We start from the raw sequence: 17,433 nt of genomic DNA, 5'->3' as shown, positions 1-17,433 counted from the left end.
AATATATAAGTGATATAGAAGACTCACCTTAGGTGTAATATTTCTAAACAATAAATATGAAGCTATTGCATAAGGAAGTGTTTAACATTTCATATCAAGAAAGCAATTTAAAAAGAAAGCCCATGTGTACAAAACTAATTTCCACATCTGAACATGGAATTAACTACCAGATTTTATCTGTTATTGTGGCTACATTTTTTTCTCTGCACGTTTGTACTGCGTTTCATGCTCAAAGGGATACCAGCGCACTTGACAGACTGAGGTAGTGTGAATTGTAAGTTAACAACAATTGCACAGGCCTTTTCAGTGTTATCTTTGATTTCTACAGTCTCATTTAGGATGTAAAAAAGAAAATGCTGAATGATTTGACCCAAGACTGTAAGTCTTCACTCTTGATTGCAAGTTAAACAGAGACTATGTGGCTACTGCCCTTATTGAACTAGCAGGTTACCTTTTCACAGTTTAAGGAAAGTAGTTATATTCCTATAATAAACATCCTATCTAAATTATGTTAGAAAGATTGCTTAGTCATTTCAAACAATATGATGGGCCACCTTAAGTTGTACAATGTGAAAGTTACTGAATTTATCAAACAATTATAACTGGGGCAGTTGCATTCATTCTGTGGTACTTCCTGAACTTTACGTTAGAATGGCAATGTTGTATATTGAAAAAAAAATGCAGATGGACTTTTATATTTCTCTGTTTCATTTTCATCCTCTAAAGAGACTAACTCTTTCTGTAACTGTGGCAATGACTGAGGCTGAGGTCTGTAAACAGGAATGATATGGAACACATGACAGTGGTTTATTGTGTTAAGTACCTTTTGTGTCCAGTAGGAATCAATGATGTACCTGTTGTACTATTTAACTAATTTAACTGCAATTTTGGCAATGGCAATTTTAAAATGTCATTCTAGATATAGTAGCCTATATCAGCTCCTGTTTCTATGCACAGATATTAGCTATTTATTTCTTAACAAGTCCTTCAAGTGTATCTCAATAAATTGTACGGAAATTGCCTCTGTATATTTTACAACACATAAAGTAACTTTGATATGAGCAGGCCTTATAGCTCAGCACATTTATTATTTCTGATTCGCTTCACTTTCTAAAACATTGTTGCATCAGGATTTAAAGATCTCCAAAACTTTAAGTTGCACTATTTTGTACCTTATTTCATGAATATACAACCCTGTGTGCGTCAGCAAATAATTTCAATCACCTGTGCTACCAAGTTCTTGTTAAAAAAAACATTCATCTTATCTATTCCTGTTCATAATTTTAAACTTTCTCTCCTGTCACAGCCCAGCTTTTCTTTATCTGTACCCATTCCTCACACCCCACAGCCCTACAATAAGTCCAGTAACCATTCTCTAGACTGTCTTTAGTGCTTTCACTAACTTCTCATTATAAGGAGAGTGAAACACCATCTAACAGTGGATGTCAAGTTCAGTTCCACATGGCGTTTAGTGCATCAGTCTTACTTTTAATAGATTGCATTGTTTAGTTTTCTGACCTATAAATATTTCTAAAAAGTAAAATATATATATGTAAGTTTGTAAACATTTAGATTCTTTGTAATAGCTTTATATGCTTACACTTATTTTGCCAGTTTTTTTATTTACCACTTTCTTAATAGTTTGCCCTCTTAATTGTATCCAAATGCTGATAATTAGCAATGAGCAGTGCAGTGCCAACACAGGTGTATACAACAGTGAATGGTAAATGGGAGTATTGACTTCACTGCCTGTTTAACTTGTCTGCTATTTATGAAACCTTTCTTACATGTGAATATGGCACTGAGGTAATTGCTACCCTTTACCTATTCATGTTAATAGAATTTGGGTACTATTAAGAATGTTAACACTATAGGAAAGAAAAACTAAGCATTTTATGATTTGGCAAATATAAAAATATTTCAGAATTTCTTAGAATATGAAAATAATAAGAGGAGCTCACTAAATAATGAGATCATTTAAAAAGGATAGATAGACTTTACAAAAGCTCAAGAGAAAAAAAAATATATATAGTATATACTGTACATACAGTATAAAACACAAACAAACAATAACCATCCAAACACATATAAGAACTACTTCTGGCTTGAATAAGAGATCTGCTGATGTCAGTTACAGGTGTGTAGCTGAGTGTTACATTAATGGGCTGTGTCATTCAATTTGAGCAAGTCCAGCTTGTTGCACTGGTTTCCAAATTGTTTGGTATAAAAGTCCGCAACCATAGTCATCCCACGGGACTGAACTTGGGGAAGTATATCACTGGCATATACAGTATTGCAGATGTGGAATCTTACACAGGTTACATGACTTTAACTTAAGTTTATTTAACTTTTCACCCTACACAAAGTGAGATCTACTGTATATAACTGTAGTTATTACTTTACTATTCCTTTTAATGACTTCTGTATACTGTCTACTTCTGGATACATTGACTCCACTATGAACCCCAAGTTTGTCTTGAAAGGTTTACTTTCTAACTGTTGTCCCAGAATTGTGTATTTATATTACATATTTTTATTCATATGTATAAAAGCTTATATAAACTCAAATTGCCAATATCTGAGAAAATATACACTGTACTGACTTTAAAAATATGTATGTGCATACTGTTTATAGATAAATACTTCTGCACTGTTAACATATCAATGAAGCACCCTAGGATGGTATTCTCTTTAGAAATGCACCATATTAACTAGTGAGTGTCCACCCTCCAGCAAAACATTAAACTAAAGCTACTTCTTTACAGCTCACTCTCAGAAAATCAATGTACCGTGATCACAGAGATACTACTTGTTGCACATGATTAAAATTACAAAGAAAACATTAGATAACATTCTGTGAAGGCAAGATTGATTCAAATTGCTGGCTAATTCAGTTTTAATTCTAGCAAACTGTCTTATTACAGCATATGTATTAATTAATATTTTTTTTTATTATTAAGAGGGAAGCATGACCAATACAAATGAACAAAAGCTTGCATCAGGGGAAGAGGAATATAATGAAGAGTTCTGAAGCATGAGTGGTAGTGCAAATATTGGCAAGACTTCCCTGATGGGATGAATTAAGTATTTATCTATCTATGGATTATCCATGAGTCTATTTTAATTGCATTTCCATCTATGAACAATCAAAAAATTGTAGGGTTTCTTTATCAAAATACAAAAAATGAAAATACAATAACCTACAACAAAAAGGTGCAAAGCATAGCTGCACATGCCTCTCTTTACTCTATGACAGGTGTCCTCGAGTTCACTTTGGGTTAGAACAAAAACCTGCATTGCAGCCCTCCAGGACCAAACTTGATGTGTGTGGCAAATAAAAAAAATACATACAAAGAAAATATTTGTATGTGTTTTAACAGATTCAAAATTACATTCAGTTTTCTGAACGTCTATCAGTACTTGTTTTCTTTATAAGGAACTGCATCTATTAAAAGGCAAATGTCCCAGCTGGTAAACATACAAAGTCATGTAAGTAAAAATGAGCCCGTTGTTTAGTGTAGTCGGCTCTACTAGAATGTTGTAAAGTTGCCCTGATGTCCACCCATCGGCCTAATCCTTCGTTACAGACCAGTAAGTCAACAGGCACCTTGACAAGGGTATTGATACCTCTCTCCCATGTAGGAAAAGCACTCATGGACTCCACCCTGGCCTCCTTGGCCTCACTCATCTGCATCTGTTGCTTGGCAACACCTATTATGGACCAGTCATATAATAGGATGATCGGAACAAATAAAAATGTAGCACCGAGACTGTTGAATGTTAGTGCATTTGGAGATTTTTGGGTGTCTTTTAATGTTCTTTTAGATTATAGATTTAAGTGGAAATTATATATTTTTGTATTTTTACCTATCACATTGTAGCTTTTTTTTTTCTAATTGTTCTCTGTGTTGCCAACTAAGGATGAAAGGCCCCACTCCACTCTTTTGGCTCAGATTCTGCACCATAAAAGCTAATACTGAGAGACTCTATTGAGTGAATGATGCCCTTTAAAGGCCTGGTGAGATTGTGGACCATGCGGCAGAGACTAGAGTGAAGCTCCCCATGTAAAACTAGAGAGACAGAAACATCTACCTTAGCAATGAGAGAGAAAATCAGCATGTCAGAGGAGGAAGGCAGAGGACTGTAGACTGGAGATTAGTAACCAGTTTCATTCGAAACCCTCATGCTGACATACAAAACTAACACTGTCCTGCCCAAAACATTATGTCCTGTTTTACTACATATTAAGTCAAATCCCAGAAGAATGTAAGTGTCTCATGTGAGGTGCTCGGAAGTGAAACAGTCAGGAGTGCTGAAGCAGGAAAGATAGGGACTGAGTGTGATTCTTCAAAAAAAAAAAGATAAGAGGGCAGATGATCCAGAAGATGTGGTGAGAGCCTGATCCATCTAAAGAGAGAGTAAGAGAGACCATGAAGTCTGGAAGTGTATGTGGCCAGCAGATGGCAGTACAATATCCCAGGCTAAGAAATTGAGACAGTTTCCAAAGTCAGGAAGAATTAGCAAGAGGTCAGGACACTCCAGTTCAGCCAGTAGTAGCGCTTTTATAAGGGAATGGACAACTAGGTTGCTGCAAAGACCCCTGTGAAGAGCTACTTGGACTGCACTGCAGTGCAAGAACAACAAGGGGCCAATAGAGGCTACACTTTACTGGCATCCTTCGAACAAAATAAAAGGCAGACTCTGATGAAGTAAGTCTTTCAAGATTATGACTGGAATTGACCTCATGAGCAAGTTTAAAGTCACAATGGCATTATGAGACTTGAATAGGGAGGGACTTTGGAATGAAAGCTGAATGATGGTGCTAACATGTCTGGGTCGTGTAGGATACAAAGAGAGAGACAAGAGGTAAGAAAGTTGAGTTTTATTGATACTTGACAGAGAGGGACACATAATTGTTTTACTTCTGGCTGTTCTTTATACTTTGTGTTCTCCATGTTGATCCCATCTCTTTGTGTTTCAATATTTATGCAACTGGAACTTTTTTTGTTTATTGCGATCAGACACCTTCACATTACTCAAAGCATGGATAAACATCATGAAGATACTCTCTAATGTTATAATATTCACCAGTAGCCATTCTCTGACACCTCAGGTGCATTAATGCCTAAAGTCACAAATTCTGTTTTATTCAAAAACCTGTGAAAACATACTTTCTAGTCTGCACTCATGTCTAGTTCATTGTTTCTTTATTCCTTGATGCTTAGGATGCTTATTATAAAGTAATGCTGCTAGGAGAAGAGCATGCCAAAATCTTTATCAATATCCATGGAGACAGAGACAAATCTGTGTTTCTTGGTCCCCAGGCTGTGAATCATTGTCACAACCTTTCCATCAATAAAGTCCTTGGCTGATGTTATGTATTACTAAACTAAAGTGACTATAAGGAAACAAAAAACAAAGAAATAAAGAAAGGTAAAAAAGACATAATCAACAAACTGCATTTCTAAGAAATAATGGTACACAAACTCTGTAATATACAGAGGATGCCTATCACATTCCATAGAACTGGCAGTACTTCAAATGTCTAGCAAGTAAGTGCATGTTTAGGTATTTGTCTCCATAAATCCAAATTAACAAAAGATAGCTTTGAGAAAGCATTGGTAAAGCCAGTCATTGTAATGGCACAGTATTTGTCTGTTGGAGAGAACTCCATTTGAGTGAGCACTTAGAAAGATGCATGCTGTGAACTTCTCTGCATGAGCTTTTTATGATTCAATGGATTGACTGAACACTAATAAAAAGCAGTGGTTGAAAATCTGAAGCCATGTTCAGGAATTTACTAGGTTGAGCATCAGTATAATATTTATTTAACATTTGCTAAATATGACATGACAGTAACATGGTCTTAATTTGTCACGGGACAGAAAGCAGACATATGGACAATACCTGAATTGGTCTGTTTTAAACTTATGACCTTGGTTCATTACTTTATTGACCTGGTGTCTGAAAGTGTTCTGTCTAGAGAAACAGAAAACCCATTTAACTGCAGAAAAGTCTCAGGCCTGCAAAAGGGGCATCTTTTAGCAGGTGGGTTTTTGCAGGCGGGTTACATACACACACATACATATATATAGTGGTGTATGGCCGGCCTGCTGGATACCATGGGGGCCACTAGGAGACGCTGCAGGGAGGAACGATGCTTATTTACCCTACGCCCCGGAAGTACGCCCGAGCCACATGGACAAGGGGAATGACGTGCTTCTGGGGTGAAGAAAAGGACAAAAATACAAATACAATATGTACACTTCTTATAGAGAGTGGAAACTAATGTGCTTAATTATGCTTAATTCAAGGTCTCTTAATAAAATTTTTCAGTAGCAATAGCACTTCCTAAGAAAGCTCATTTCATGTACATTTTGTTAGGAGCGTACACCTTTATCCCTATGTCTACATACTCGTTTCTCCCAGTTATGTGGTTTTCTCCTGGCATCCCACAGAATGTGTGTTAGGTTAATTGTGTATATGAGAGTGTACCTTATACTGAGCTGCCATCTTGGCAGACTTTTTCTCGTATTACGTCCAGTGTCATTAGGTGAACTCCAGCATCTAGTGTGAAATGGACTAATTTTGTTTGAAATTATATGGATGGTTGACTCAAGAATAAAATAGCAATACTTTTTTATTCATTTTGCTAAACTTTTAACATTGCAGTACAGGTATTGTTCAAGTTCCATTGAATGATGTTTCCTACTTTCAAGTTAACTGTGCAAGAAAAAATTCAAAGAAAGTTTTGCTAATATTTATTTATTCCAGCACAGTGTTACTAGCAGGTCCGGAAGGTGTATGAATTATTCTGTGATTTATAATTATCTGTGAATTATTACATTATTATTTATGAATTATTGTTACTGTGTCTACTGCTAACCTTTGTTAATCTGTGATTATGTGTATAGTGCTACAGAAATTACAGTGCTATATAAAAGGGAGTTGAGCAAAAATAATCTTTCATGCAAAATCAATCATCTTATAACACAGAAACTTTACCCCTGGATGCCATTGTGTGCGGGTGCTGCACTGAAATAACATACTGCTTATTTACATTTATACACACACTTCAAGATCATCCATATTGTTTTGTCTAAAATGGTCCGTATGACCTTTGATCTAGATATCAGATTGATTTAGAACTTGACTCTGGTCACAGAACTAATATGTGAATAAGTAAAAAATCAACCTAACATTGGCTTTTAGGCTGACATTTTTTGGAGCCTCTCACAATTCACTGGCAGTAGTTCTGAAGCTTTGTTGTTGAACACTTGCAGAAGCAGCTTTTTGTTTCAGTCAATTCCCTAAAGGTGTACAGATGATATTTTTAAGATAATTGTAAAGGTTTTAATTTATTGCACTACCCTTTAATGCACATCAAGCTTTTCATCTTTATCATCAACTTCTTAATTCACTGACTGTCACATCCAAATAGTATTAATTAACAAAGAACAGGCACTGGTGCTAATAATAAGAATACTTAGGAAGAGCCACTAATTCAGTATCTCACGTCTCAATAACTGTTAACAAGTCATAGCTTCAAAAACACTGAAACTTAACAACAAGATGAGCAATGTTTATTCATGGCCTAGGATGAAAACTACAAATGCTTGTTACATTACTATAAAAATGATCAAACCCTGTTGAATATTTCTAGGCATAAATAGTGAAATAATAAATGTTTAACACTAATGAAATGCAGCACACAGGAATGTTAAAAGCAAGAGTTTTCTTTTTTTAATAAATTGAAGCACAGTAACAAACTACAACTGCTGTTTTCTTATTAGAATAAAATATTGAATCTGATGACAGTTTGGTGGATATTATAAAGACATTCACTTATTGATTAAATTATATCTGGGCAGTGTGACATGGTGCAGCATTGGTACCTGAATTCAAATGAAATGGCTGTGTGTATGATGTTTTCATACTCTTTGAAAGTCTCTTTCTGCTGTTTTTGGGTTCATTCCATAGAAGTGCGCCTTAGTTTTCCTAGAAGCTCAAAGTTAACACTGTATGTGTGAGCGTGTGATCTGCAATAGCTTGACATCCTCTTCAGATTCAGGGCTGGTTCCTTCTTAGTAGCTGATGTTACTGGGATAAGCTCAACCACCTGTGACATATTAGTATTGTTAATTAACCAGAGATTTGAGTTCATTTCTTGAGACTGAATGATTTGGTGCAAGTATATAAAGATCATTCTAACTGTCACTGGGCCAGAACTCCTGTTTAGTAGTTTAGACAGTTAAACACATAGTTGTAATTATTTTCTCGAGAGTGGGCAGAACCAATCACACACCTAAATTAACAGATATGAAAACTAAATTTAGATCCATCCATCCATCCATTATCCAACCCGCTATATCCTAACTACAGGGTCACAGGGGTCTGCTGGAGCCAATCCCAGCCAACACAGAGCGCAAAGCAGGAAACAAACCCTGGGCAGGGCATGTGCACACACAGACACACACACACCAAGCAAACACTAGGGATAATTTAGGATCACCAATGCACCTAACCTGCATGTCTTTGGACTGTGGGAGGAAACCGGAGCACACTGAGGAAATCCACACAGACACGGGGAGAACATGCAAACTCCATGCAGGGAGGACCCAGAAAGCGAACACTAAATTTAGATGAGCATCTTAAATTATAATTCTAATTGCTAAAAGTATTCAGCAATGGAAAGCATAAACCTTTTTAATGTCCATTTACCATTGCCAGTGGAGCTAGTCCTATGGTCTCTCTTTGAGTAATGTTGACTCGTGTCAAGCCCTCCTCTCCAGTCTGTGAAGTCCCTGGATATTGCACCTGCCATGTGATGGTCTGGATAATACTGAATTCGTCTGCTGCAAAATCAAGCTGCATAATTTCCAGCAGACCCTCTGGTGACCTGAAAAAGATGGAGAAATACAGTAGATGCATGATGAAAGCTTACTGAACACAAGAACATAAATAAAAGAGCAGGTATGAAAACAAATGAAAGGAGACTATTAGATCAATCATACTAATGGCTAAAATCTCTCAATAACTGATCCAGATACTTGTTACGATCTTGACATCAACCATATAGCTAGCTACTTTGTTCCAAAATTATAAAAATAAATGTTTTCTGGTTGTCATTTTGAATACACTTTGTTTTCATTTTAATATAATGAACATTAAGCTACTTTTGAAACCATTTATTAAAGGGCTGAGGCATAAACTATCAAGGCATTTGGCCATAATGACAACTTTAGAGACTCAGGGCAAAACAGTTTCACTGACCACCATTTTTTCCAATTTTAAAAAACAACAGGCAATGAAAGAAGAACACAAAACTGGTTGGCATGATGTCCTCCATCATAGTGGTTTTGGTTCTTTACTATATGCACAGTACTTCATAAAAGCTTTACTAAGAATACGGTTAGTTGTATTGAACAACTAAGGAGCTATCGCCTTAGATCTAACTGTGAACCTCCGTTTATGTTAATAGTCTGCTCAGTCCAAAAACCTCCATACTGTAGGATTACCACTGTGTATTTTAATCTGTGTCACTTCTGTAATTAGGGTACTGATGTTAGTTCTGGTGGGCAGTCCATTGTGTTCATGTATTACCTATTTATTTTTAAGCTCTTCTTCGTGTTTATCTTCTAGCGCTTTATCGCATGTTTTAATTATCTTATATTCCACTTGGTTATGTTGTTTATTTGAATTGCATACTGGTTTTTTTTAATATATAAAGTTGAATGTGTTTATCAGATACACAAATCCACATCACTGAATCTGTCACATTTTCATCTGTCTCAAATTTTGCAAAGATTCCCCTTTTGTATAAAGGAAAACCATAGGCAAAGTTTAGTTTTGAAAATGTACTCATTGGGGAATTTATTTAAAGACCAGGTTTGCACTTTATTCTACCCTGATGCACACGTAACTTAACTGCAAAAAAAAAAAAAAAACACCCTGATTGCTTTATCTCAACTGCTGATGCAGGAACTCAGTGAATGTGCATTCATAACAATACTTTGTCATGTTTTTATTGAACAAAATGTCACCTACTGTAATATTTTGTCTTTGCCCACAGTCTTACTCTTCTACTGATAGACCTTTTATACAACTTGGGGCACCATATAAAATACTCCTCCAGAAATCCCTCAGCCGCACAGTTCTCCTTGTTTAAAGCTGCATCACCTCTGTAGGTTCTCCTCCGAGAGGCCATTAACAAATTAAAAGAGGTATCTGTTATTGCTCATTTTCCTATGTCCTCCACCAGTATTGGCATATACAGTATGATATATAGTATAATATGCATAAGTTACATCTGAGTGGAAGGGTGAGAAAGATAGCGAGAGGGGTATTGATAGATTTATATAATCTGTCCGCAGGCTTGTGTCCCCACATACTGCATCTCTGATTAATTGTATCCTGTTACCAGTTATCCATCAGGCTCGAGCAGCACAATGAAGCAGAGGCAGACAGACAGGCTGTAGACTGCAGCAAAGCAAAACTAAATCTCAAAGGGTGCTTTTAAAATAAATTCATTTCCCTAGATTTTGTATGGTGGGAACATACAGTAACAGGTGTTCATTACCCAAGGATATAAAAATCCCTGGATTTACACTTTTAAAAAGTGCTTAGCACGTCTCCTTTTTATGAGTTATGATAACACTACTCTCATTATCCAATTATAAAATGACCCTGTTATATATTTTGTGAATCAGGTGACATGGAGTAGGGTGTACACTTATAGGAATTGGAAAGTTTTGAAGATTTCTTGTAAATTCTGTTTTAATATTCATGTATTGACTTTTTGATAATTGGACTTGACCTCTGTTTGTGAAAACTGATTTTGATAATATATTGTAACAGATTTATTGAATGTTTGTTTTAGTCATTAATTTGTCCTTTGACTACTACATTTGAATCCATTGTTTTATGTTGGCTTTTTAGTTAAATGATTTGCTAATTCACTCTTGACTATTGTGTTCCAGTTCCTTTGTTCTGGCACACATAGAAGCCCAACCCTGTAGATGGTATGAAAATAAAGATGTGCCAACTATTGCCCTCCCCAGTGTACCCTGCCTGTTATTTGTACTTGCCAGTGGTGCTATTTACATCTGTAACTCTGTCTGTCATACTGGCATATACAGATCACAGCAAGCTGGTAAGGATACTCAATTCACTTAGTTAGAATCTTTAAATTTCCAAGTGGCAATCTGCCCAGCATATGACCAGCTTGATCCTGGTTAATATCTTTTAAACCAAGACTGGGTGTCTTTCGTTTGGAAAGTGAAACATTGTTATAAAGCTTTAGCTCTCAAGTTGTCTTGAAATAAGGTACTGTTTGCCAAAGTCAAAGACACAGAAGCCTAGCTTTGGCCAATGTAAGTTTTAGAATCACCACATTTATTTCACTACATGTGTTTATATAAAAAACACTAGCATTAAAATCAAACCACTAGATTCCCATTTCATAATTTGTGAATTTAGTCTTTGATCCATAATAATGCTTTGGCATTGATGACAGAAATGGTAGGCAGCAAGACAGCACTGATGCATCCACCATGTGGAATAAACAGAATACCAGGGATAGGCTCTGCAGGCAGATTTAAATTTAAAAGAAAGTGCCATAGGTGAAGATTGGTTGGACACTGCTAACAAACACTACTAATTTAATGAAGTGTTGAGGGAGGAAGTGATTGCTACAGTTGAACAGGAGTGGGGTCAGAGAGCCAGAAGAGGCAGAATAGATTTCACTATCTGTAGATCAGTCAGATGGAGCACTACATGGTGGCTTTTTTAGTGTTGTTCCCCTTTGGGCGTAATAGCAGGGATGTTCTATTAGGAGCATGGATGTCAGGCAGTAGCCGGATTGTTATCAATAATGATGAATAAATAAATACATAGTGTACTAAAGTATCTGAGTAATTCAAAGATCACTTTGCTCATACATGATGATTAACACCTTGCTGTCTAAATTGTGAAAAACACTGCTTTAAAGAATAAAATTCTGACTTGCAGTTTTATTACTGGGTCACAACTGTTTGTACATTGAGACTGTGGAAGGAATTAGAAGGTAACAGAACTATACCTGCTTGGTTAACCATATAAAGACAATGTTGTTCCAACTACTCTGTTTTACGCTGTGCTCTAGTTGTTATTAACTATTGCCAATTGATTAGCGATCTGGTTATGTATCATTTACTCAAAATATGAAACCATGGTAGTAAACCCCTTTAGGAGAAGATGTTATTCTTAGCTGGTAAAATACATGGAAATGATATTTTCAAGTCATTTTTAAACAAGTTGATACCTCATTTGTACAAGGGCATTAGGTGTCTGCTCCTTTAGAGACCTCTGTATTTAGGCAATGTATGTGTATCCTCTGCAAAAATACACTTCAGAAATAATCTTCTAGTACCTTTTTTACGTACAGCTTAGACATTTGGGTAGAATGGGCCTATCTAAGTTCCCCAATCTTCTATCATAATCTATGCCTAAATTAACACTAGCTAGTAAGAATGGTGGCATGTATGGTGCACATCACCTTCACTTCATCTGCTACTAAGCAAAATATTGAAATAACCGGCTAGCAGCATGATTTGCAGTTGTATTCCCTTTTCTAGGATACCTGTCATTACATTCTTTAGGACTTACAATAATAGTCTAGGCCCAGTGCTCCTGTTCACTCCAATCTGTGTTTATGTACACCTATCTGACAACATTGCTACTTATCCTCAGTTCCCTATTCCCAGTTTATAAATTTGCTTTAAACATTGCTGTAGTTGGGTATTAATGTTCCTGCTGTATAATACACATCTTGACAGTTATGGAGGAATCTAGAAGTCAAAATGAGTTCTTAATAAACCTACTGGTGAAACTCCCCAAATTCTGAACCAGGATTGGAGCAACTGCCCCACAAAATGAGAAATGAGCAATCATAGAATATCTGAATGCTTGGTGAAGTTGAGTTAAAATGCACAAAACTGACAGGGTCATGTTTGTTTATCAGCCATAAAAAGAAATCTCCAAAGCTCTCTTAATCTTTAGACCTTATTTAATTCCTTGGTGACATCTTGAGACACAAATCCCCTATTAAAGACCAATAGTTAACATCTGTGAGAGCCCATAAGTATACTGTACTCCAAGGAAAATACTACTCAAGGGATTTTCAGCGAAGCATATTTTTTGAAGTAGGTTTAACACAAAGTAGGTCAAACCAAACAAATTAAAAGGAAAAAAATCAGAAGCTATGAAAATACTTAAGGTTAGACCTTAGAATCAAAGTAAACTGACATTGTAGCTTATCTTAGTCTCAAATGTTTTACTAATTTTTGAAAAATATGATCAATCTTCATGATGTTCAGCTAGATAAAGAATTTTTAAAAAATTGCAGGATTCCAGGTTAATGTTTAGCGTTTTCTTTCCTGAAATTTGGAATTCTATCCATATTAATTTACAGGGACATTTCAAGCACATAAGTTATAGAAGGTGACTTCAGATCTTTTCTTCATTTTACTGAAGAATGCTCAATGATGTTATAATTAATTATAATATTGTTAATCTCACATAGATAAACTCAAAATATCAATATTATTATAATTTACATGGATATTTGCATGACTATTAAACAGAAACGTGCTTGTGGTCCAGTGTATTCATTCCTTCATTTTGAAAACCTGCTTATTCCAATAGCACATCATAGCAGGTGGTGCCAGGCCATCACAGGAACATTTTCTTAAACTGAGCCTGTTCAGAGTACCATGAGAAAATGCAATTGAACAGCGACAGTGCTGGCATCTGAAAAGTGAAAGTGAAATTAGAAATTTGAGAGTGTTCCCTGATTCACAATGCTGCTCGCATAAAGTGTTTAATATTCCAAGAAGTTGAAGGGAATGAGCTCTTGGCCCATCAAATAAATTTGCCGTGAAATGCAATAAACAAGTTTTCAAATGAAAGTGTCAGAGAGGCAGTGGAATTTGTCAGCACGAAAGCTGGTTTAAGCAATAGAGGAGTACAATAAATACATAAATCTCCTTTATACAGTGTAACATTAGAGGCCTTCTTATGAATGTCAGGATTAAAATAATCAGCAGCAAAAGTGAGGCTCTTTACGGGAAGGCTGACCAAATCATATAATAATAATCAATAGACTTGGAGTGGACAATTAACCTCTGAATACCTTGCAATTTAATAATTTACAGTCAAGAAGGAGGTCTTACTTTCACAGTAGGCCTTTCTTAATTGATCTGTGTAATAGCAACTTTTAAGTCATTTCATTTCCTGCCCTGAATGCTAAATAGCGTGATAACAGACGGATTTTTAAAATGTATCTTATAGTGGATATAGTTTTTTTTCAACAGTTTTATCCTCTTTGATTGCTGCTTTAGTGACAGCAGCATTTTTTATAAATAACATTTTTCAGTGCACTCATTTTGCTGCTCACTAAAACAGATTGTCTAATTATTTAGGCAGAACTGAAACTGTAATTGTTAAGAACATGTTATTCTTCATGGGGTATAAATAGCAAGCACAATATTGTCTCTGTGTGACTCTGCTCCTTTGTAGCTTGTCAGACTATCATCATGCTTCTTGATAAGTCTTAGATTCAGGCTTTTTCCTTTTCTTTTATGTGTTTCCTTAAAATACACTATATATTTCATTTTTTAAAAACAGAGCCACTTCAGCATCTGGCATCCTGAATACAAATGCTTTTTCTCAATCACTGCTAATGACAGGTTTCAGTTTTACAAGCTTTCAAACCTTCATAAATCTCATATACAGACACAGGAAAATAGCAGTGTAGTGTTGCATGAACATTTAGAAATCAGTCAGTTTTTTTGTGACTAAATGTTTTATTGATTTATTTGTAAGATGAGAGAATTATTGTGGGATAGATAACGTTTCCAATGATCAGGTTCCCAGTTAGTTTTCTTCAGCTCACACAGAGGAGCACACCTTTAAACTAATCAATCGATATCCCTGTTATATGAACAATATTTATTAAACAATGTGTAGACCTTTTAAATATTGAACACAATGCACTTTGCTGTTTGTAATTTAATCCCACATCTCTGGGATAGGTTTCTGCCCAGGTGACTGACTACATGAAGACTGCATGCACCCCTTGTGTTTATATAAGACTTTATATGTGTCGTGTTTCAGCCAGGGTTCCTCTTCTGGCTGTGGTTCAAAGTCTTGTTGCATGTCATTTTTTCATCTTTGTGCCATTTATGTTAATGTGGTTTTTGTTGATTATACACATTATTCTTTCTTTTTGATCTTGTCTATAAGCTGCCTGTGTTATGTTTCATGTGTTTTGTGGGTGCTTCCCCAGTCACTACCAAGAACTGCCCTCTGCTCCATTCATCTGGAGGGTCTTTTACCATTCCTTGTTGCTCTGTTTTGACTATGTTTCTGGATATTTGTTTTGGGACTTTGCATTTAATTGTCTTAGTGTTTTTGGGCAATTTTATTTTCTTCTTATGGTTCTTGGACCTTCTTTGCTATTGAAGAGCATTTTTGCTTGAATGTAATTCAGTGTGTGTGTGACTGTTCATTCTGTCCAGGAAAGCCAGAAGGGCAGAGCACCATGAGCAAGTAAAGAAAACCTCTCATTGGACATGCCATGAAAAGGCGACAACCCTGCAGAGTGAGGTTATGGCAACCTTGAAATACTAGTACTGCCTCTACAGCATACCAAGAATGCCTCAGAATCAGGAGGGAGTATGAAAGGGGCTGAACCTTTAGTCTTCATGTGGTATGGTGGTCAACTCAGCATATTGTGGCACATATTTTCATATGGATGTGACCATAAGGCTATGCCAAAGAAGATCCTGATAATGAAAGATGCTTTGGAAAATATTACTAACTAAAACAAAAAAAAATCAAAAATCTGGTATTTGTGTTCTTCAGATGGTGCTCCCTTTTCCTTGCATATTTTATATAGTTAAGCCTCACCAAAACATGAGGGTAATCTTCCAAATTGTTATATAATATTTACAAAAACTTGGATTTGTATGTTCAAGTTATCTATTAGCTGTCCTGTTCAGTGTACAGTGAAATGCTTTCTTTTATGTTTGACCAATATAGGGGACTGAATTTACAAGGAAGCCTTTTGAACAATTTTGGTAATACAAGTGCCTAAAGTCAAAAACAAATAACTGAAAAATAAATGTGAAAGTTTTTCTTTGAAGGAGGAATTAGAAGATTTGATTTTTATGTAGAAATGATAGCAAATGCTTTAAAATTGATATTATCTGTGAAGACAGGAAAGCATCAACATATTAAAAGTCATATTTTTCCACAAGTAGTGGGTTAAAAAAAAGAATGTGGGGTGTCAGTACTGGGTCTGATAATTAGCCCCTATGTGGCCATAAGTGAAATATGTCATCAGGCAACTGTGAGCACAAGCTACAGAAATACTAGAGGTGTTTATTGTTCAGCTGTTTGACCATCAGCACCACAAGGAGACTGGACATCTTCTTAGACAGGCATCTCTGAGGAACACTGCAATAAAGCAGATGAGTCACAACATGAAGCCTATGTTCGCATTCACTCATACGTGACGCAGATCTGGTCATTTTAGAAGTGTGTGAACAGCAATTACACACATGGAGTCAAACATATTTAGAATGGATATAGACTACTTTTGTATGTGGTATGAAGAATATAGTAAGTGACTTGAATGTCACCAGTGTTTAAAATCTTAAAATTAGAATTATCTGGAAATTTACTTACTATACACTTCCTAGCTAATTTTACTTCACTGTGTATGTGATCTTTGTCATATCTCAGCATTAAAAATCAAGATGGGATATAATACTAACCCACTGTGACAATAGAATGAAAACGAGTTGTAAGACTTAATAACCAATTGGGCTAAGAACATAAAAAAACTGATACATGAGAGGAGATCATTCAGTCCATTAAACATTCTGCTTAGCCAAAATCTCATCCAGATCCTTCCTATAGGTTGACAAAGTTTTTACTTAAACTACATGGTGCAGGAGTTTATTCCAGATCCCCACAATTTTTTGCCAGCCAAATTGAAAGATGTTTTTTGATGAAGGAGGTGCTATAGTTTTGCTTCAAACACCTCCACATCTCACCGCCACCAGCCTTGGCTCTTCTGTCACCTTCAGAGATTTCTAAGTACAGATCATGCAGTAACAATTGTGCTTAAAACATCAGCTATGACCTTTCATCATGAGCTGACAAATTCATAAATGTCCTGCACAGAAAAAATGTTAAGTAGCACAGAAGCCTGTGTCTTTTTGGTGTTCCCAGTGGCCAATTAGTTTAAATTAGGTTTATTTTTATTAAGTATGCATATGAAGGGTACTTTTAGGACAAATATCTGCACATACTTGTATCAAATAAGAATCACTTGCAAAATTAATTTTATCAAAAAGATAATTGAATATGACCCAAAAATCTGAACAT

The 17,433-nt window shown here is 35.8% G+C and overlaps 1 protein-coding gene across 1 annotated transcript in view; it reads right to left on the bottom strand.

The window, feature by feature from the left end:
- The window catches only part of LOC120541196 (transmembrane protein 132C-like), a 158,859-nt gene that overhangs the window by 50,863 nt on the left and 90,563 nt on the right, over positions 1 to 17,433 (bottom strand). Inside the window, exon 4 of the mRNA XM_039772613.1 lies at positions 8,722 to 8,899. Coding sequence (XP_039628547.1) covers positions 8,722 to 8,899 — 178 coding nt within the window. The remainder of the gene's footprint in view (positions 1 to 8,721; positions 8,900 to 17,433) is intronic.

This window comes from Polypterus senegalus, chromosome 12 (genome assembly GCF_016835505.1).
Source record: "Polypterus senegalus isolate Bchr_013 chromosome 12, ASM1683550v1, whole genome shotgun sequence".
Lineage (NCBI taxonomy): Eukaryota > Metazoa > Chordata > Cladistia > Polypteriformes > Polypteridae > Polypterus > Polypterus senegalus.
Note: the sequence above shows the minus strand (reverse complement) of the source record. Positions and strands in the feature narration are given on the sequence as shown.